At 39.4% G+C, this 23,376-nt stretch overlaps 1 protein-coding gene across 5 annotated transcripts in view; it reads left to right on the top strand.

The window, feature by feature from the left end:
- The window catches only part of LOC124052763 (myosin-16), a 54,734-nt gene that overhangs the window by 16,881 nt on the left and 14,477 nt on the right, over positions 1-23,376 (top strand). For 4 of the 5 annotated variants that reach the window (XM_046377390.1, XM_046377391.1, XM_046377388.1 and 1 more), the window contains exons 2-7: positions 1,924-2,151; positions 6,589-6,693; positions 8,507-8,593; positions 10,027-10,172; positions 13,623-13,713; positions 23,014-23,070. In XM_046377390.1, the coding sequence (XP_046233346.1) occupies positions 1,924-2,151; positions 6,589-6,693; positions 8,507-8,593; positions 10,027-10,172; positions 13,623-13,713; positions 23,014-23,070 (714 nt within the window). Of the gene's footprint in view, positions 1-1,908; positions 2,152-6,588; positions 6,694-8,506; positions 8,594-10,026; positions 10,173-13,622; positions 13,714-23,013; positions 23,071-23,376 lie in introns of all 5 variants that reach the window. The other variant, XM_046377389.1, reaches the window with a different exon arrangement.

Here is a 23,376-nt window from a genome sequence, read left to right as displayed (position 1 = left end):
AATAATGACTAAAACCTATGTCAAGATAATGACTTAGTATCTCAAAATAATAACAAACTGGATGGGCAGATGGCTAATTTGGCTAGTTTCGAACTGAAACATTAGCGAGGCTAATTTGTCCTGTTTTGGTGTCAAAGCCAAATATCCAAGTTGCACTCAACATGTAAATGTACACTGTACAGCCATGTAGTGTTAAATCTTGCTAAACCCGAGCTGGTAGATGTTTAGTAGAAGTTTCACTAAAACGTCAGATAAGCCATAAAAATTAGGCAACATTTATGGTACATGATCCACGCCAAAAATCTTTTTGTCCACATGAAATGGAATTTAACATGTTATAACCATATGTTCTTGATTACACTTTTCCTGCACTGACATCTCAAAGTAGTCTAAACTCATGCATGCAGGTGAATGCATTTTTCATTGCTCATAGAAATAACTCCTTTTAGTTTTTAATGCACTAAACTGCCATGTACCAATGTCACTGGCCTTCAGTCTTTGGCTCCTCTCACTTATGCTGGCATGCTGTAATTTTGGTTAAGTGTCTGAACTCCAAGTGTAAAATTGAGATACAATACAGAGCGCTCCAAAATTCCTTTAAGGGAACAAAAAAGATATATTCATTGCATGTATGGTACTTCTTACTAAAACTTTTGATGAACGTGACACAGTTACTGCACTTGTCTGTGATGATGCATAACGATGACATTTCACAAGTGTCAGAAATGTCAGGTTACTACGGAGATTTTGATTTTTCATCAGTAAGAAATAGTGAATGAGCTTGACTTCAGACAGACCCAAGATCATATACGCCATAGCAGCTCTAACCCTGTGATGTGTTTGTACGACAGCCTCTATGTGCTATTGTGTGTCTTACATGAGCATGGACATACATTTTTGTGTACATCTCGTTTGTATTTTGAATCTGAAACTGCCTGCGTCTTCTACCTGCTAACACCTGTTCACATACCACTTACTGAAAGTTTCAAGGGTGCGCATAACTTTGCACAAGTTAAATGATGTGGGGAGGTTTCAGAAAAGGCAGGGAAAGAGCTCAAACCAAGTACTTTTATGGAAATAAATGCAGATGGAAATGTGGTCGCCTGATCATTTCACAAATGCCCAGATATTTGGGTATGCTATTAGCTCGTTCCAAATGCCTTGCCCATGATGACTGGTCCGTAAGAAAGTAACAGTAAGCAGAGCAGGCTTTCACAATCAGGTCTTTTCACTCCTGTTATGGATGGCTGTTGACGAAGTGATCTGGTGTTTGGTAGAACTTGCTTATCAAGTCAGCGCTGGACGTCACTGTGTTGCCTTTTCAGCTGTACTATATTAAGGCAACTGTAAATGAGCAAAGGGAAGGTTTCTTCTGACTTGAGGGAGGATTAGTTTCATCTTGTGGCACAACCTCTGGTAAGATCCTCTCTGTTTCTCTCTTTGCTTCAGGCACTTTTATTGAACTTATCCCTTCATATTCATGCTTCATCCCTCAGTCTTTTTCTACCTCATTTGTCCTCGCTCTCTCCTTTCTTTTTCTGCATTAACTAGTCCATCTCCCCACCAAAAACAGAATCTATGTACAATTTGGTTATTGTTATTTTAAGGATAGGTTTCAGCAGATATTATGTTATTGCACAAAGCAAGAGTCATTTTACTGACATGCTTCATGACTTGTTTTGTTCTGAGATTACATTCATTTCTAATGGTTTGAATGATTTTGAATATGGAATTTATTTTTTTTACTTTAGGGGTGATTAAAATCTAACAAAATCTAGATCAGATTCTAAACTAAACTAAACCAAAATACAAAAAAGGTGGTAAATGAAGGAGAAAATTGATTAAAAATATATGAGTTACTGTGTGTAATAACTCTGTGTAAGCCAATGTTAGCATTAATAGATATAGTTTGCTAATCTCCAGGAGCAGGAGAGTGCCCAGGCATCCGAGCAGCACTGTGTCCAGCTGGAGAAGGCCCGGCGTGAGCTGGAGAGGCAGCTGTCAAGCTTATCCGACCGTTTGCAGGAGGAGGAAGCCTGCTCAACCCAGCTGGCCCTCCACAAGGACAGGCTGGAAGCTGAGTGCAGCAGCCTCAGAAGAGACGTGCATGAACTGGAGAGTGTCCTGACTGTAGCTGAGCAGGATAAACAGGTGGAATATTACATGATCTTCACCACAGGATGGATATGATTTTTTTAAAAGGCATATTTGTTGTTTCTAGCATTCAGTTCTATTTCAAAACAATCAAGAATATAATGAAACTAAGAAATCAGCTGTCCCACGTGGTATATTACCTGTTGTTCACTAACACCTGTACTTGGTCTAGATGATGGTTTCAAAATGATTCTTAAAAGTATGAAATGAATGAGAGACAAATGAAAGACAAAAGTACTAGGGCACCTAACCATTGGAGTTGGTTTTCCCTCTGCAGTTACAACAGCTTTCACTCTTCTGGGTAGGCTTTCCACAAGATTCTGCAGTGTTTCTACGAGAATTTTGCCCATTCATGCAGTTGAGCTTTTATCAGTGCAGATACTGATATTGGACAAAAAGGCCTGGCTCACAGTATCCGTTCCAGTTCATCCCAAAGGTGTTGGATGGAGTTGAGGTCAGGGCTCTGTGTGGGCCAGTCAAGCTCTTCCGCACCAAACTCATCCAACCATGTCTTTATGGACCTTGCTGGAATAGAAAAGGGTCATCCCCAAACTGTTGCCACAAAGTTGGAACATTCTGGACATTGCCACCCCCGAAAATCTGCCCCATACCACACCTGAATTTAATAATTAAAAGGTGTGTCCCTATGCTGTTGTCCACATAGTGTACACGTATGCTTGTCCTTTAACTTTGCTCTCAAAAATCAAGGCACGTCAACATTAATAATCCAAAGGATAATCCAATATCAGATGGCAAAAACCAGAATTTTAACAAGCACATAGTTTACTCACTTATCTCCATTGAATTCCTTTTGTTGTTGCTATACTGCGTGATGTGTTTCAATGCATGATTTATTTGTTTTCAGCATCGATAGTTCATTCAAAGGGCTTCAAAGTTTTACACATTGTAGGAGGATTTTATTACCTTTGGACAAAGCCAAGCTCGCAGTTTTAACCTTTTTCCATTCTTTTTCTAGGTTAAGGTTACTTTTTGATAGCTTCTTATTGAGTGTACAGACTAACTCTAGGCACGAAAGCCTTTAGCATATGTCCCAAAATGTCAAATTTATCCTGTGTTATAGTGTAGAAAATTGAGAGTGACTGCAACAATTAGCTTTGTCCCTCTTTTAATTTAACAGTGTCTTTTTTCAACAATGAGCGTAAGTTAAATTCCTCTCAACTTCCATGTTATACCACTGGGATTTTAAGATGTTTGCCTAGAGTAGAGAGATATGTTTTTTTTAAGTTTCAGTTTACAATAAATGGCATCTTGTAACAGAGGACATGGCGATGCTGCTGTAATTACATGAACTTGGCATCAGTGGGCCAAAGGTGTGTTGGAAGGACCTCAGCCCGTTTAGCCTGTGAGTGAACAAAAACTGGTTTCACATGTGGTTTCTGGTGTGGCAAGTCCACACACCTCACTGATTGGTGAGTGAATAAAGTTGCTCAGAATGGAAATCTTCCACCACGGCTCAAATGTGGTTCCTTGTAAAAACAGCCAAAAACAAATTTGCCCAAGGTGAACCCAGAGCCAGCCAAACCACCATCGGAATCGGCAAAGCTGGATACGCCACAGAACAAACCTTCCAAGAATGATTCTGCACACACCACCGCATCAAAGAACCGTTGGAATCTGGAAAACTTTGTCATTCATTTTTTCTTAGGAAGGGGATACATTTGACAGCTGTAGGACAGGCTGGCGACCCAGCTGAGGTGAAAAGTGGAGTTCTAGTCTCACCTCATGTACCCCAATGTCATGTACCTCTTCCATAATGTAACTCACATAAATCTTATCCTTGAATTTGCGCCCATGGTTGGACTCTTCAGTGGGTTTCAGCTTAACTCCGGAAGTTTTTCTGTGACACATAAATCATGGAGCAGGAAGATGCCACTTCAATGAGATGTACACAGAGACATCAAACAGAAGAACCTGTTAGTGGAGGAGAGATGGTGGCCACTATTAGTGCTGGAGCCAGAGATATAAAGTTCATATACATGATATAGAGGAAAAAGGTACTGGGACACACTTCTTTATCATTGAATTCAGGTGTGGTATGAGGCTGTTTTTCAGGGATTGGGCTTGGTCTCTTACTTCCAGTGATGGGAAATATTAATGCTTTAGCATACCAAGACATTTTGGACAATGCTATGCTTCCAACTTTGTGGCAGCAGTTTGTTGAAGGCTGTTTTCTATTCCAGCATGACTGTGCCCCAGGGCACAAAGCAAAGTCCATAAAGACATGGTTGAATGAGTTTGGTGTGGACTTAACTTGCCCACACAGAACCCTGACCTCAAGCTCATCGAACACATTTAGGATGAACTGGAACGGAGATTGCAAGGCAGACCTTTTTGTTCAACCTCAGTGCCTGACCTCACAAATGGTGAACTGCATGAATGGGCAAAATTTCCCACAGAAACACGGTAGAATCTTGTGGAAAGCCTTCCCAGTGGTGTCCCAATACTCTTATAGTCTATATTTGCTGATGTTTCCACCTGTACCTGGCAGTTCTGACATGGACTTTTTTCACACCTGTGCTTTTTAACCTGCTTGAACTGGACTTTTGTCTTGTGGGTTGCGGTAGAGCACAGAAGCTGTTTCTAGTATTAGCAGCTAGCCACTATATAGCAAATATCGAAGGAAAGCATTTTCAAGACACAAAGTGCATTCTGCGTTCTGCTAGTACAGTCTTGCCTGGTATATTGCCCATATAATCAACACTGTTATGAGCAAATACCAGCTATGCTGTTGCTCCATGTGAAAACGCAATGTTCCCCTCACAGAAATATGCACTAGTTCAAAACACAACCTTTTTCCTATTTTTAGTCACCTTAACATGTGTCTTAATGAAGAGTCTTGAGAAAATCGTGTTAGATTGTCTACTCAGTGAGATGCACAACAGAATCAGTTTCCTTCAGTTTTATTTGCATACAGGGGAAGAAGAAGCACAAAACATGCTCTTTTGTGTGTGAAGCATAGAATTTATTGTCATCTCAATCACCTAAAATGATATGTGTGTTTGTATTTCATGCTAAAAGAGAACATATTTTAATGGCAAGTCTATTGCAGTGTGTAGGAAATAGTGGAATCATCAGATGGTTTTATTTCTTCTTGATTGAGAGAGCACAATGTTTCTCCCCAGTTAACACAAGGAGATTTTGTAATTACAGATACAACATAATTTATCAGAAAGTATCAGGTTGACTTATCTATAGGAAACTATACATACAGCATCACAGAGTAAGAAACTGTCTCGCTTGAACTTCTGAGACATAAATTTCAGGTCACGTTTATCTACCTCCCTGCTTAGGGAATTAGCTATTCCTGCCAGGATGAAACAGAGTCTCTCAGACACTAACAAGCAGAGGCTGCTCTGACATCTCCATTACAGCCCCTCACCAAACCCCTTTATCTGTTTCACTGAGGTGTATTAAAGGATTATGATGCTATCTTTGTTCAGGAATGCCACAAGAATGTACTGTACCCACAAGGCTGTGTGTGAAGATGGAAAGGGGGTTTTCAGTGGTGCAGGGTGGTGTTTATTTAGTCTCTGCAAATACACTGATTAATTTGATCTGGGTCATAAGGATAGGCACTTGAAACTCTGGTTACATGAAGGTTTTCTTGAGGAAATTGTCTGCCACGTGGTAAAGATACTGTGAGATACTGATAAGAGGGAAGTATGAGAGAATGCCGTCACAGTGGATGCAGCAAGACCAGGCTTGTTTGATAGCAGAGCTGACACAGGGCTTTGAAAAAAAAAAAAAAATGATGTGACCATGTCTAATATTTGTGGTATGCTGTAACATAACAGTCATTATGACTGCGTTTGATCCAAAGGAGCTGAAGTTTAGAGCAGAATTCATTCATCTGTCCGTTCTGGCATTTACTGTAAAACAGAAATTTTCTGCACTTTTTGGAGAGCAAGCATAAAAACTGACACCACCACACAACTTTCCCCCAGTTTGCTGGTTTGCATTTGCAGTCTCATGCTCAAACAGATTTGAAACTATCACTTTTGTCTCATTAGGTCCTCATGTCTTCAATAGGAGCCAGGATTCCACATGCAAATAAAGCTTTGATGTCTGTCTCTTAGAGAGGAAAAATAATGACATCTGTTTTTGTCATGAAAGAAGATAATTGTTTTACGGTGTGATGCAGAGTCAGAGCCTGTAGATCAAAACTGCTGCATTCACAAGGCATCATGGCTGCTTGCCCAAGAGGAAAACATTAATAATCACAGAAAGAAGTGTTTTAGCAGAGACAGATTAGACCAAAATCTTGTATGTATGGGGAGATATGAATTAATTAACACCTAGCTACTTATTTTTTAAGGATTGGTTTATTGGTTTGTTGATTCTTAATGTCTTATCTAGTGTGATGATTAGCATTGTATTTGATGTTTGGTTCTGACCTTTTTCTCTTCTTTCTAGTCATCAGACAGTGAGGTAAGAAGACTGTCAGATCAACTTCTTCAGAAGGACGAGGTGGTGCACAAGCTGCAGAAGGAGAAGGAACATCTGGTGGAGCTCAGTCAGGTGAGAGCACAGTGAGAGTCGTTAAGGTTCAGTTTAGGATACTGTTGTATAGAATGCAATGACACAGTATTAAAGGGCCATCACAGCATTTTAGCATTACCCTTCTATACAACTGAGTAACAATAGAAAACACATTTCTCATATAGCAAGTAAAAGTCAAATGTCAGTATCTTTCAAAGTCAAGGCCTCCACTTTGTAATGTAGACCAGATATTTGTAGTCTCCAAGCCCAGTCTGAGATAACCCCAATGACATCGCAAGGATTATTCATAAATTGGACGTTGGGGTTCATGCTCTTTGCCTTAACCCTTTGGGTACCAGGCTGAGCTTTCACAGTGATTATTTTCTCAGACTTGACAAATCTCTTCCAGAGCCAAAGAAGACATTTTACAACGGTTTTCACCACAGACTAAGCTGGGGTCGGGTCATATGTGAAATTAGAGGTGTAGAGTTTTTAGAGTGTTCTTATAAACAACTAAAGTTACGTTTAAGGGAAGGGTTTCTTTCCAAAACACATTGTTTATTACATCCTTAGGGTCTAACCAAGGATATAAACAATGTGCTGAATTGAACATTGAAAATGTTCCACTGAGTTGTGCAGTAAGTGCATTTTTTATTTATTTTTCTTGCTCATAACTCCAGGGTCCACCTATTCAAAAATGGCTTAGATTTTATTATTTTAAACCCTTATTCTCATAATGTTTAACATGAAAATTGAGATATATTATGTTTGACTCTTTCTTTAAATTCAGTGTCTGCAAAAACCATGAATTGGCATGAAAAAAATCTAAATTTATGCACTTTTTAGTTTCACTGCCCAGGTCCATGCTGGCGTGCTGTTACAGAGCCACTCACCGCCTTTACACTCGTCTTTAAATCTTTAAACTTCCTGGCACTTGCAACCGAATCCCCCAGCAGGTCAATTTTGCTCATTTCACATGTGACAGTGAGATGTGCTTGAAAGCACAGGTCCGGCTTGGAATCAGCTAGTAAACAAGTTTCTTTATATTTTTAGCTTTTTCTTTTACTTTACTGTTTCCAAAATACAGAATGAACTTTCATCTACTACTGTGGTGTATATTGCAAAGTCAGCTAGAATTGAGTTTTATGTCATTTTCAGTATACACTATGGAAACTACACCAATACTTAGCCAGCATTGTCATGCTGTTTGGCTTTATTTGTGATTTGTTTGTTAGTATAATTGATTTCCTTGTCCCATTTATCAATGAATAGAAAGATACCTCAGTTGCTGCTTGACTAGGAATGTAACATAAGTTCAGTAAAACAGAAACATATGGCCTGAGGACCTGCCAAAAGTGACACTTGTGATAAATGTGCTCCCCATCAGACACACAGCAAATCTTGACTTTGAAAAGCAGAACAGATGCTTTGAAATCTAAAGAAATCTGTAACCTTCACAGCTTCATCATTCTCTATGGCAGTTATAAGAGGCCCTATACGCGCTAATTTCTCCCAGATGCTTTGACCAACAGTAGCATTTTCAATTTAGCATCAAACCTCATTATTTTTCCGTGTTTGTTGAACATGTGTGAGGTTATGGGTTTAGCCTGGCATACAAAGACAGCCTTGCTTAAAAAACAAACCACATAGTGATGTATGAAATAGAGAAAAAAATCTCTGAACCTATCAGATCAAACTGGAGATGACTTCTGACTTCTTTGCAACCAAACAACTCCTGTATTTTCAAACGCCAGTGTGGCGGACAGATGGATGTGAGGCATTGTTATGGAGGCTCAGTAACTGAGGGACACATATGCAGGCCAGGCTCAGAAATCCTGTTTCACCCCAACAGCAAGCCATTGAGGATTTGCAGAGTGAAGAGGAGAAGGTGAACCTGCTGACCAAAGAGAAAACCAAGTTGCAGATGCAAGCTGAAGATGTAAGGTCATATTCTGTGTTTTTCAAACTATGTACAATATAATATTTTTTTACCTTTACCTTAAATGGAGTTTCATTGTTATTAACTCAGATGGTGAGCAGGTAATTTACTTAACGCAGCTGCAGAAGGCACCAGTCCTTTATATGAAGCAGGCTTGTATCAGCAGCAGGCCTTTGTTCATACTTAATACCCTATATTGTATAAGTAAGAGGCAAAGAGGTAAAGAGGCAGGAACACATTATGCCTAACTGGTATGCTGTATGTAAGTACCCACCCACCATTAGTCTGTATTTGGTGACCAACTTTTATTTTTTTGTGTGTGTTCATGCCCCTGAGGATTATAAGAGGCTCAGCTTTTAATAGATGACTGTTTTTTATTCTAGAAAGTCAGGTCAAGTCAGTATATTTCAGTGGTATTTTTCCACTAAACTCAGCTCAGTGCAGTTTGACTCTAAGAGTAGTTAACCCAAAAAGCTGCAGTTCTCCTAAAAAGCTGCAGTTCTCCTCAGCTTTATGGAACATTCTAGTGCCTTTCAGCTCATTGTTTTGGTTTTACAAAACTTAACATCTCTGATATGTTAACAAAATGCTGACTCTCCTGGATGTGTAAAGGTAATGATACAGTATGAGATTTTGTTTTCAGCTTGCTGTAAGAAAGTGAGACAGTAAAAAAAAAATAACTTAATGTAGGGTGTATTTTTGTGTGTGTGTTTGAAATTTATTGGCAGTATACTCATGTTACAGTATCACAGGGAGAGAAGTTATAAAGTCAGCAGACATACTGCCAGTTACACAGCAACGTTAGCTAACATTAGCCACTGTATGCTACTGTTCATATCAGACCAAGAGCCTAAGACTGTAGGTGAGTGTGTTAAATTGAGCAACAGCTGGATAAGGGATAAAAACAAGTAATGTAGCATTTCATGTTGAAATTCTGTCACAATTCAATAATTCATGTCCGATGTCATATCATACACACTACAATGACTTGACCATCAGTTTTGTAATGAGAGGTCAGTATTGACCAATATTTTGCAGTAATCTTTGCATCCAACAGAAGCACACATGCTGCACATTAAGTACAGTCATGAAACGACTTTTTGACAGTAACATGAGCAATGGAAACTTAAGATTATTTGACTTAATTGTAACCCTGTTAGCCAGTGGGCCTTGGCAAATATGGGGTAACACAAGATACATATAATTATATGTGTAAAAATTGTCAAATGTAATAAATGGTCAATATAAAAGATATTGATTAATGGCAGAAAGTAGCCAGCCTGTGGCAATTATAGTTGAAAAAATATTGGTACCAGTTTTAGCCTTCTAAAACTCAGATGAACTCTTCTTTCAGTTATACCATTTACATCTATATGATGTTATCATCATTTTATTGTATGTCTTGGTCCTCCTGTTATGCTGTTCGTGTTCAGTTGGAGTACCGACTTGAGCAGGAACGCCACCAGCGTGGCGAGCTGGAGAAGAGCAGGAGGAAACTGGAGGGTGACAGCAGATCCACACAGGAGAGTCTGGGAGAGATGGAGAAGAATAGGACTGGGCTGGAAGAGCTGATCAAAAGGTCAGAAACATGCACACAATTGTCAGAGGTTTTACACTATATGAAAAGTTCTGTTATTATTATTAGCTTGCATGATAAAACTGTGCAGCAAAAGAGAAGAACATCCTGGTTTTGCAGGTAGTCTGAGTACCTGCAGCCTGCCTCAGCTACATTTTGTTAGCATGCTAACATTAGTAACTTAGTAGACTGCACTTACTCACATACTGTACTTAAAGCTGGAGTTGGTAAGATTAGAGAAAACAACCAGAGAAGCATCACCTCCAGGCCAGTCTCCAAGTCACGTGAATGTGCATCACCTGACTTGATGCCTCGTTGCTCTCGATGGCCTGCTAGGAAATCGATGTGAGCGGCAAGCTTTCTATGATCCACAACATCTCTTAACTTTTTTAGAGTCATGTAAATTATACGAACACAAGCAATATGGTCGTGACAAACCTCACTCACTGCTGTGGGTGTGCTTTGTGCTAACATTACGCTACTGGCTTAGCTGCTGAACAACACATAATGTGACAATAAAATCAAGGTAAGAAGAGTCTTTTATTAGCCTTGCAGTGGGGAACTTCTCATTGGCACAAGGGTAACAAAATAAAGGTGCAGATAGGTCGAGTAAAAATATACAAAGTGAAAATTACAAAAACACAATATTTCCCATATTTCACAATTTTGAATTATTAGCAGTAAAAAGTTACTGTATAGCACAAAGAGATGGGGGATAATTTCACAATGATTTATTAGGTTTTATTCAGTTTGTTTAATTTGAATTGAAGTTTATTGAAGTTGGGTGCATTTTTTCTGCCATGCATGCGTATCCAGCTCGCCGGTAGCTCCAGCAGTGTATCTGCCTAGACATGCCTAGTGAGTGCACAGGCAAAGTGTGTGCAGCCATACAGGTAGACAGGCAGGTACGAGGTCCAATAATTTTATTCTGGCAGTATTAAATCACTAGATGGGCTTATTACATGTATGTATATTAGACGATTTTCTATCACAAAAATGCATCTAGTCAAGTCAAGAGGTTTTTATTGTCATTTCAGCTGTTTACAGTGACAGCGTTCCTCCAGGTACCAGGTGCTACACTGGAAATTAAAGGCAACACTGTAGTATAGTGCAAACCAACACAAGACTGTACATAAAGTTACTTAAAGACTATAGATACAAACAACAAGTAGCAGCACTGATCAGGACATGGTCCTGTTAGGGAATGTTTGAGACAGCCATAAAGTACAGGTAGGGACGGTATTGTACGCCGTGTGAACGGTATAAAGTGTGGGTAGAACAGTTGCTGTAAACATTACGAGGTAAGTAAGGTGACAATGCACATGTCTGAAATACATCACCGATACTTTAAGTACAGTTGTGAGGCACTTTTAATGTAATTGACTAATTCTATTTTATACCAGTTTATACGTTTCATTTTTATTATTTGACAACTTTAGTTAGTTTGCCAATTAAACTTACTAATACAAAGTATAAATGAACAGATACATTATTATGTATGTATTATTATCGATTTAATCACCCAGCAGTATATAAAGTCACTGAAATTAGCTCCACCTTTAACCAGCTGGAGCATTTGTGATGCTTACACATTAATGCATAATGCACAACTATAATTCAGTGACATTGTACATTATATATCCATATATACTGCCTAATGAGTGCTTTTACTCTTTATGGTGTATTCATTTTGATGCTAAGTATTTTTGCTGTTACTGTATTGCATTTTGTGCTGTGATATTTTACGTAGAAGATCTAAATGGGCCTTTTCTACTAAACATTATATCTGCTAATCAACTGCATGGTAGCAATGCCATTGTATTGTGAGCATATTACCATGCCAATGTTATCATTAAGTTGTAAGCACTGCTATGGACCAGCAGTATACAGCAGATAACATTTAACATTTAACATTAAGTGATAACAGACTGGTTTAGTAAACATGAATATGCTCTGCACATTTTTCCGAGCTATATTACAGGATTTTTAATTTCTCATAAAGTGGAAAAAAAGGCAGCAACCCTCTAATCAACTCAATACTACAACTCATGCAGATAACAGCAGTTTTATCCGTTGACTGCTATTGGTATTCCAATGAAATCGGAACTGCTGTGATCATACTTCACCTCAGGAAAAAAAAAACAAACTTCAAAATGTTCTTGACATTCTGTTATTATGCTCCTGTCCTGGGGCAGAACAGTTTGGACTGTGAGGCTCTATGCTCCACAGTCCAGTGATCTCCACTTGAGGTGTATGCCCAACCTACCCCCCCCATCCCAGCATGTTGCTATCTGCCCTCAGTAATGACAGCAAATGAAATCATTGACTTTACTTTACCTTGCAGCAACAATTAACTGAAGACAAGATTTGAGTGCCAGAAAACACACACACACACACACACACACACACACACACACACACACACACACACATAAATAATGAACAGTCAAATCACTGAGCAATAATATCTCCTTCATGAAGTTAAGCTTGTTCTGTTGGCATCAGTAATTGCATGACCCTCTTTCACTGTGAACATTAATAAAGTGAGTCACTGACCTTGTTGCTAAGGTGCTCTGTTTTCCAAACAGAAGGAATAAGGAATCTGTCAGTTTGACTCAACTCAATGAAGCTTCATTGCCATGATGTTTTGATCAAAGAGCATGTGGCCGAAGCATGTAGGGTACATTAAAGAGGGAAAGCATACAATGAATACATAAATCACTGGGATATGAAGAACATGGAATGAAACAGACAAAGACAGAAGATCAATTCTGTGCCTCACACTGAATAAAAATAACATAGAAATACACTGTGAGCATGAAATCATCTTGCATGACAATGTGATATGTATATATATAGATAGATAGCAATGTGTATTCATCACTGTTGCATGCTGTGAGAGATACTTTGTCCTCAGTCTTTTCCATTGGTGACGCTGCCACCTCTCATGCACCATTTGCTAAAAATCACACAAGCAGGAGACATTTTTATGTACATTTCATTATTTTTTTTGTCTCCCCCAAATTTTTAAAGACTTTTTGCTGGATGAATAGTTGTGTATTAAGAGGTTACAGAGTAGCTGTGGGTGGAGGTTGCTGAGAGTGAAGCGGACAAAGCCATTACACTGCAAGCCTTCAGCTTCCTGCAGTCATGTAAACACAGCGATTTCAATTCAGGAACGTATTCAGAATGAGTAAATATCATCATACTGCAAAACCTGAAAGGTGAAATCTGGCAGACACCTAAGTCATCTACCCTCTGTCTTCCGGTATTAAATATAGTACAGTTTAAGACTATATTCGGTTACAACTAGTTTTAAACCATTTTTTCTTTAACTTTCTTTAACTCAGTTGAAATCATCATTGACTTTGACTGATTTCAGTTTTGAACTATGTATTTTTTCCAGCGGTTAAATTGAAGCAGTGCTGTTGCTGTCTGTGTTTCTCTCTGAAGGAAGGACCTGGAGATCAGCAGCACCAGCTGCAAACTAGAAGCAGAAGAAGCACTCAACATCGGACTGCAAAGAAAGAACAAGGAGATGCAGGTCAGATATATAGGAGATATAGTATAGCTTACGTGTAATGCATTGTATGTGCCTATTACTCAAGCTGCAGGTCCAAAAATACACAACATAGACAGAAGTACTGGGACAGGGAAAAGCTGTTGAAAGCTGTTATAGCTGCAAAGCTGTTTATGGATTAGGAATGCAGTGTTATTAAAGACCCCATTGGTGTAATGGTCAGATGTCCCAATACTTTTGTCATGTAGTGTATGCTCACACATATTCACCTCCAACCTGGGAACAAAGCGCACACACACACACACACACACACACACACACACACACACACACACATACAACAACAGCGATAACTCATGTTACTTGAAACAGTTTGTAGAACGCACGCCCGTCCTTCCCTTACCTTTATGTTTGATAGTCATCTCTCAGGCATCAGGACTGGTATGTGCTTTGTAACCTACAGCCTCTAATTTGAAAGATATGAGGGACCTTTGAAAAAGCTGCTCCAGTCACATTCAATATGGGTATCTTAGTGAAATCTTGCTCAACCTACAGATGGCTTTCAAGGTGAATCAGTGTAAATGAGCACAGAGCACCTAGAGTTACCTTTTCAGGACATATTGGACACAACAGCTCCATGGAACATGATCAGGAAATGGCACAGAAGAGTTTTTGTTTGTTTGTTTGTTTTTTCCTTTGAAGCACTTAACAAAAGAGTAATGGGGTGGAGTGATTTTGACTCAGTAATATTGGTTGAACTAACAACCTGTGGTGTTGGTTAGCATATGAGAGGAGATTGGTTTCCTAAAAAGACATGCAGGGAGTTAAGCTGTAGCTTACAGGAAGAAGAGTGGTGAGATGCATTCTTACCTTTCAACACAGCTGCTGGGCTCTGCTCCGTGATTGGTGCAATCACTTCACAGCTCCATGTCTCCATGGTTAAAACACACCACCTACATAGCCCTCTCTCGATTCCCTCTGATGGTGTGACTTGGAGCAGTTGACAGCAGCTTTTCTTTTTGTTTTTACAGTTTTAGACATGGGGTTCTCTGTTTTTTTGTCTAACATTACACTTCAAAGGGTGCGAAACAAAAACACAGACGCAAAAGTCTGGTGATTTATATGGCAGCTTGTTAATGAGGCACTCCAGCAATAGAATATTGCAACTCACAAGAGACTTATATTAGGACTCAGTAGAGTCCTCTATTTTAACTTTTGTATTTTTATATTACAAAAAGCTCCTCCAGAGCCACAAAAGAGTGGAAAGGAAAGGAATGTCTCTTTGAAATATTAAATTGTTACACACTTGTGCAATACAAAAAGAGCTTTTTCCCCCTGCAGGACAAAAGTGCTAAATCTACACACACACACACACACACACACACACATACACACACTATGACATACAAGACATACAAATCTTATGTACCATGTATTTTTTGAATGAAACTTGTAGAGTAAATGTAGTTTGAATTTCATCAGACCTTAATTTCAGACATAGCTTAACTTGGTTTCAAGTAGGACTGAATCCAACATTATTTTCTATTTGGTCTTGTGTGAAAATGTCTTCTTGTGAAAACGCTGGTTGACACTAATCCCATCGCCAGGTTGAAGTGCAACTTTGGTTAGTACTTTAGTGCATTGTCAAATACCACAGCAACTACAGACAGTCCTATCAGCATCAGTTGTACTTTTGTGCTTAGTGCCAGCGAGCAATTGTTAGCATGCTAGCACACGAAGCGGAGATGGTAAACATGTTAGCACTAACATTTTTGCATGTAAAAAATAAACTGCTGAGGAATAAAGTCAAACTTAAAAATTAATTTTTTCTTCATTCAGGACTGAAAAACGTTACAGTTCTAATGTGGTTTCTTATATAGAACCTGTGTATGAGAACAATGCTGCAGTTTGCAGTTGTACTACAGTGCATCAGTGTTTGTGTTGGCCAATTATTTGAATTTCCAGGGTCAGCTTTGAAAAGGAAACGTCTGACTGTGTCAGCTGTGCAAACCTCAGTTTAGGTGAATGGAAGAAGAGAAGAACTGAAGTGTAATGTGATCATGCTTATATTCTTTTTGTCCATTGCCTTATTATTAATCCAGGTCTGATTACATCAGAAATGTTTATAGGGCAGTAGCATTTTGCTGACTGTGGAAGAACTAAAGACTTTACCCATCATGATTTCATTTAATCCTGGAGCCCTAACGTTGATTTATGCTTTGTTGCTCAGCACTCATATTTTTCTCCAAACGACTGTGTTGCATCTTGTGTATGTGTTGCTGACGGTTGTAGAAAGACAGTGAATGAGGCTGAGTTATAAGACAGTTAACTTATGTCTCTCACATTCTCACATTTTGACTTGTCAGAGCAGGAAAAGCACAGCTGCAGATAATATTATCATCAATGGCTCCATTGAGATGTTCCAGTAAAGCTTGCCAGGGATGCAGGATTCAGGATTCCAGGGCCTGTCAGTGAAACACCTGAATGGACTGTGGCTGTTATCAGCGGTGTCAGTTACACCTGTGCTTCACAAGTAAAAATCTGCCACGAGGAAGGTGTCTAGTTCACTCATGGACATAAAGCCTCAATGCAGAGGGATCACAGAAGTTGTACATTATTTCAGCTCTGCCAAACGTAGAAGAAAAATCATGGCAGCAAACCATTCAGCCAGTACAACATCTGAGTTTTTGACACTGTGGCCAACATTAAAGATGTGACAGTTTTATATTAATGTGACAGTGACAGTTATGTCCTGTGACAACTGTTTAAGTCAAAACTGAGCTGATATTTGGTGGATTACCCAAGCATAAATCCAATTTTACCACAAGCCACTGTAACTGATTAGTGCTGAGTAGCCACACTGATGGTGTTAACATATAAACACGTTCTCTCAAGAGACAAGGAAATAGATAAATGATTTTTTTTTTTTTGCTGTATGTATGTTTAAATGTATTCAGGCCAATACTTATGTGATGATACAACAGCATAATTGTACCATTAAGGGGAAATACCAAAAATCTAAAACAAATCCCAGAATATCACAGAAATGTTTTTATAGTTGGTCGAGGGGGAAAATATTAACAAATTAAACTAACTATTACTATAAACTAATTAAAACCAAACGTATCAGATATATGAACACTTACATATTTACATACATGATAAACATGATCTATCTATCTAAAATGACAGAAACCATCTTTGGGAAATACTTAGTTTTAGTTTGACCCATGTTCCATCTGCTAACACGAGGGGGGAGCTTATACTGGAGCCAGCCACGAGGGGGGCGATTGAGATGTTCTGGTTAACATTTGGGAGCCCCCTCTCTATATACAAAAAGTTGCAAAGGCTTTGGGGATATGCCAGTGTATGACAGATCAGGTAAACTTTACCACATTCAACACAGCTTTAATTAGCCTTGATTCTAATAGTATTTGTTGCATTGGATGTGTCGGTTTTGAACAAGTTTTGAACATAACCTTTAACCTGTGCTGGTAGATATCTAATTATATGCTACTTCTTGGCCTTGGATGTAACACTAGGAAGAAAGTGGAGATACTAAGCTAGTTAGCCAGGTATATTATCATTAGCAGTTTACATTAGAGTAAAAACACTATTCCCTAGACACTTTTAATAGTGTGTTTTGGGGTTTGGTACCATAAAAAACTCAGACTTTATACTGCTGCACAGACTGAGTGTGACTCTGTAGATCCCCAGTAACAAATGTGGAGAAACCAAAAGCTTGACAGGGCTATCAGTGACTGTGACTAGTACACTGACAAAACCACTGTGGAAGAAATGAGTGCCGTGGAAGAAATGAGTGCCGTATAACTCAATCTCAAATCACAACAGATGTAAGGAAAAAGTCACTGCAGTAGGGGCCACACAGATTCTAAACAAGTAGACAAATTTTTGGTGTGTGCAGTGGAATTTACCACAGCATGACCATTAATGTTGATCCCATTTAAAACACCATCTTCAGAAATACACTTTCTTGAAGACCTCGTAGCACATAATAATCATATAATTAAGTTTGGATGACGTTATTAGTTTGGATTAAGTAGTTTTTTGTGGACAATTTACTTAAAGAGCTCTGTAAAGAGTGAAGTTTATACTGACATTTTTTCTGTGAAACTTACTGTGTCATCCAGATAGAATCAAGCAAGTCTGAGGGCTTTTATCTGTGTCACTGGTGCATGTTGCAGATAAAGTGTTTTGTCTGTCTGTCCCTGTGATGGGACGAGTGGGCCGAGAGGCTGCTGAGAGCGAGAGAGAGACAGAGTGAGCGAGAGACATTGGGAGACTGTCATTTCAAAGCTCAGGTGGTGCTTCTTCGCTCTGCTGATGCCATTGGTAGCCTGATGTTTTATCCAGAGGTTTGTAAGTGGAAAAATAAAGAGCGCCTTTGTCTCTGATTGGAGGAGTGAAAGGCGATCCATGTGTCTTTGAGGCTGGGCATGTTTTCACATTTACTGCAGCACTGGCATTCTCCCTATCTTACAATGAGGCCATTATAAGTGCCTCTCTGTGTCTGCATGTGTGTGGACCTCTCTGTTCGTCTTACTAATAAACATGCAGGTGCACGGGCAGCCCAGCTGACTGCACGGCCCATCGCTTCTGTCGCCCACTCATGTCTGGTTTTGACATAAAGGTCACATGAATAAGTCCACAAAGTTGAGTGGACTCAAAGAGATAGCTTTGTCTGTCTCTAGTGATGAAGCCGCCTCTCCCTCTCTAGTGCTCTGTGTTTTAAAGTAGTTGGCTTGAAGGGGGTGTAATTGGGGTTGCAATCCTGCAGTCTTGATTTTATATGTCAGACCCGTGCTTTTAGTGGTTTTATTCCGTGGTCGTAAAGCAGTTAGACCCAGCCACAGTGCTGTAAACGGTCATCGCTATCTAGGAAGATAAAGCACAGTCATGCCCTGTAGCCTATTTGGTTTATACCAGATGTTTCACTGGAGGTGTCACATCAGATTGTGCCCTAATGGTGATTGTAGTCTAGCGTTTAGGTTTCAGGTACGCTTCTGCTGTCTTTAGCAAGTACCTTTGGTGATATCCATCCATGCAGATAGTTGTGATATTGAGACTTGTGCTTTCAGCCCAAACCACTGTAGGTGAATGGAATTTTGTTTGGAGTAATCGTGGCAATTAATTCGACCACAGGCTTTCTTTCCAGAAACAGTGGCCCCTTTTCCCATCATAATTCACAGCGTCAACAGTTTTTATAGAGAGTATTTCTTAGATAGAAAATTGTTTCAGTGTGTCTTTATTTTAAGTAATTTGGATAAAGTGACTCATCAATCATCTATTTGAGATTGCTGTTCATTAAGTCGTTACATATCCTCCCTCTAAAACCTAAGAAAAGTAATTTTGACTTTTCTGTTATGCACGATTAAAGGACCAGTGTGTAGGATTTGGTGGTGTCTAGTGGGGAAGTTGCAGATTGCAATCGAACACCCTCTGTCTCACCCTTTCTGTCTGCCAAAAAGACAAAAAATCTTGAAAGGCCGTCTCTGGAGCCATTGTTTGGTTTGTCCATTCTGGGCTTCTGTAGAAACATGGTGGTCCAAGCATAGCAGATTCAGTGGAGGAAGACCTACTCTCTCTGTAGATATAAAAGGCTTATTCTAAGGTAAAAAAAAACATTACAATTCTTATTTCAGGTGATTTTACATTAAGAGAAACATTATTATGAATATTATATTCCAGATCATTTTCTAAATCCCTCTAAAAGCTGCACACTGGATCTAGAAGAGATTTTGTCTCCTGCCAGTTATGTGTTGCTGTGTTAGTCCCAAAAAGATGATTAAAAAATAGGCAAATTACATAAAACAAACAAAGTGAAACAACCTGTGATCAAAGAAATAGTCCATTTCATGGACATAACTGTAGCGATGGTGTGTTGGCAGTACTGAGTACACCTACACCCAGTACTGTACTTGAATGCATCGTGCACAGACACAAACAGCACTGAAAGCGACTGCTCCCGCTCACATGCTGCTCATGCTAAGCACCCTGTTACAAAGTGTTACTCTGAGAAGGACAGAAAACAAAATACTGAACTATTTTTATGAGTTAATTCAATCTGAGTATGCCCACACACTACTGGACCAGGACCGTCAGACAAAGATCATGTAAAACTGTTTGAAAACTTTGTACAATACACTACAGTAAGGTGGGAGGAAACGTTTGGGATTTGGAGACAGTATTGAGATCTGTAACAAATCAGGGAGTGCCAGTGCAGTTGGTTAGGAACTGCCTGATTTTAAAAAACAAAAAAAACAACCTCTCTTTATAACAGAAAGAAAATACACGTGACCATACGCTACATGGAATCGACTTCAGTAAGGGCCCAGATCGTGACACAAGGCCATGTGTGTGTATCTCATTCAGATCTCTGTGCACCTGTGCCGAGTAGGCGTCACTTCACTGATTTGACCTCCGTCATCACCTGCAGCGCAAGGCTTTGACCGGGTCAGCAGTACCTGTCATCGCCCGGCCAATCAAACGACCACGACTCTTACTGTTTGGAAGCTGTACGCTGCCATGTGAAGGCATTTAAAAGAACAAAGCAGTCACAGGGACCTGAGTTATGCGAGCATGTGCGGACAGTATGGTGGACTGACATCAGCAGGGGGTCTGAAGTGCTCTGTGTCTGGTGCAGCGGCAGAACTTGCAATTGTTTGCCTTCGCTTTCCCCTCTGACTAACATGTCTCACAGGATATAACTGCCCACGCTGCTGAATATCACAAGAGCGGAGACATCAGCTATGAGGTCACATCTGATTGCAATTTATGGACAATTATTATGGTTTCAGAGTGCAGATGGGGAGGGGAGGCTGAATCTCTAAGCACATACAATTATGGAGATCAAACCATGCAACCATTCTCAATAGTGATGGGCTGATTTTGTTATTTCCCCTCAAGACTCCAAAAGTGCTCTCAAGTAAAGAAGTTGGTGTGGAATATATTTCATTTAGAAAAGTGTTCAGATGGATAAACTCTTTCTGCCGTAGCTGCGTTTATCCATGGAGTCTGGCTCAGGCATCTGGTAGTACACTGTGTTTTCTGCAATTGTATTAGAGCCACAATATTTATTTTGAGGCTGGTTTGAGGCTGTGGAAAGTAGGAATTTAACAAGGAACAGATATGTGAGTGGGGAACTGTGAGAGACAGAAAAAGGCTGTGCATGCATAAGGGGGTGTGGACAGTAAAATGCCGAAGGGGATCAACAGTGAAGCTGTGTGTTTGTGTGTGTGTGTGTGTGTGGGACAGTCAGTCAGTCAGTCAGTCAGTCAGTTGGGCTGCTGCTGCCTCACCATGGCTGTTCTCTCTGCAGATGTCCTGCGCTGGCATGTGAGTTTTTTTATTTTTCTCTCATCTGTTTATACTTAACTTTTAAAAATACTGCTGAAAAAAAAAGTAGGATAAGTTAAAGTTTTTACGTGTTATTTTTTATATGAGGCTATGACATGCCTGAGCCATTTTTTGGGAGATTTTTAAGACATTTAGACAAACTCCCCTTGGATTAATAATGAAACAAAGATGGTACAACTGCAAGGTAATTTCCTGCTTATGTGTGTTAATCCTTCTTTTTAGTATCTGATGCTGTCATATTTGGGCGGCTCTGGCTGCTGTGTAGCCGCTGAATGGCTTTTCACCACATCAGCGAGTGTACTGTAGGTGTTGTAGTGAATGGCCCTGGGCTACATGCCATGTCAGACACACTTCCTGACACTGAGACACAGATAGAGGCTGGAGATAGCGCACTACATGACACAACTCGGAAGGATGCAGCCACGTTGGAGTACTGGCAATAAATTTTTATTAGCAGAACAAAACGCAGCTTTGGCACGGCTTTAGTGGAGCAGAAAAGTGTGCTGTGGTGATTTATTTATGTTAGTTCAATCTAATTGTTTTGACTGTAGGAGCAGAATCCAATGAAATTATATAGGAGCATCAAATCACATTTAAAGCACATCCAAATCATTATATATTTATATTGTAATAAGATGAGGAGGAAGTATTCACATCCTTTATTTAACTTAGTAAACACATCCTTTGTTATGACTCATTAATGTTTGCATTTTATAGTTACATTCTAGACTGAGCTCATTTAGCTGCTTTATATCCTGTTGGGTAGTTCGGTGTATGATCATCAGATGATTCAGATCATCTTTTTCTATGTGAAATCTGTACGGGTAAAGCAGCTAGTTACTGTAAATGTTAAATAAATGTAGTAGTAAATGAGTAAATGTACTTAGGTCCAACATCTCGCTAAGTAGTTTTAAATGTTGTGTGTGTTTTGTTAGCAACAACCAAAATAAGAAAATCAAGCCTGAAAAGGAGGTAGTTCTGATTTGGTTTTGGGTTTACAAAAATATTTGTAATACTTTATTTTACACTTTATTGTAACCCCTGTATATATATTATATATGTGTAAGCCGTACATAAACAGTTTATTAATATTTACAGCTTATAACAAGCAAGTTGTTTGTAACTGTTGCAATAACTTTAAAAACTTTAAAGTCTATAATGATGTATAAACATTAATAACATCTTAATAACACATTATAACACAGTTGTAGCTGACATAACATTATTGATATCATACATCGTATTGCTGCAGTAGGTTTAAACACATTTATAGACATTTTAAACAAATCATGATAATTTGCACCTTTTATGCATTAAAATTTTGTCGTTGAAACTTTTTGGTGTTAAATATATACTATTTATGTAATCAGGCTATGGTCTTACTGAGATTTTTAAGGAGTGGTCAAGATACCAGCATCACATATGAGATACATGAAACTGATCATCTTCACAACTACACTGAATATTCAGTCCTTCACCCTTCTTGAGAAAAGCATCACTGACTTCCAGCCAGAACTGTAAAACCCAAGAAAAAGCAAAAACATTACACAAATTCCTTGAATTTCATGAAAATGGCACCAATGCTTTTTGGTCTCAATGACCGGACATAACAGACCCAGCCCTGGGTCAGAATACAGATAATGATGGTGACTACAGACATTCTTGCCCTAAATTGCTACCTGAGGAAAAAGCCAGAGGCGTGCCAAATCCCCAGAGAAAGCAGAGTGTATGAAACGGCCTCACCACACACAAGTGCTGCCCTGAAATAGCAAACAATCTGTGGAGGTGACGCCCCATTTGTTCTCTGTCAAAATGATATAGGCACTGTGAAACCCAGAGGATAAAGTCCAACTTCAGATATCCTAGTCATGTGTTATATTTTAGTGAAAACAGTTCTTTTGGTCATTTCACCGAAATCCATTTTAACGTGAGCTTTTCTGTCTTTAGGCTCGTATTGAGGAGCTGGAGGAGGAGCTGGAAGCAGAGAGGTCTATGAGAGCCAAGGTATGGTACTAGAAGGCGCCGTGTAACATCTGCCCTCTCTGTAAATGAAACAAAGAGCAGCTGAGCCCTAAATCTATCTGTCAGGCTGCAGGGCAGATAAGAAGATGTCAAGCGGCTCTGGGATGAGCTTGGCTCTGCTGTAACGTTCAGACCTGTGGTGCCGTTTGTGGAAACTGAAGGGAAGGAACATTAAAAGAGAGAGAGAGAGAGAGAAACAACAAAAAATGAAAAGATTGCTGTTCTGTTGGCAGCCGGTGGGGTACGTGTGTTGGTGCTGCGCCTCTGGTCACCCCAAACTATCTGCAC

Source organism: Scatophagus argus, chromosome 21 (genome assembly GCF_020382885.2).
Source record: "Scatophagus argus isolate fScaArg1 chromosome 21, fScaArg1.pri, whole genome shotgun sequence".
Lineage (NCBI taxonomy): Eukaryota > Metazoa > Chordata > Actinopteri > Scatophagidae > Scatophagus > Scatophagus argus.
This window is presented reverse-complemented; position numbering and strand designations above follow the sequence as displayed.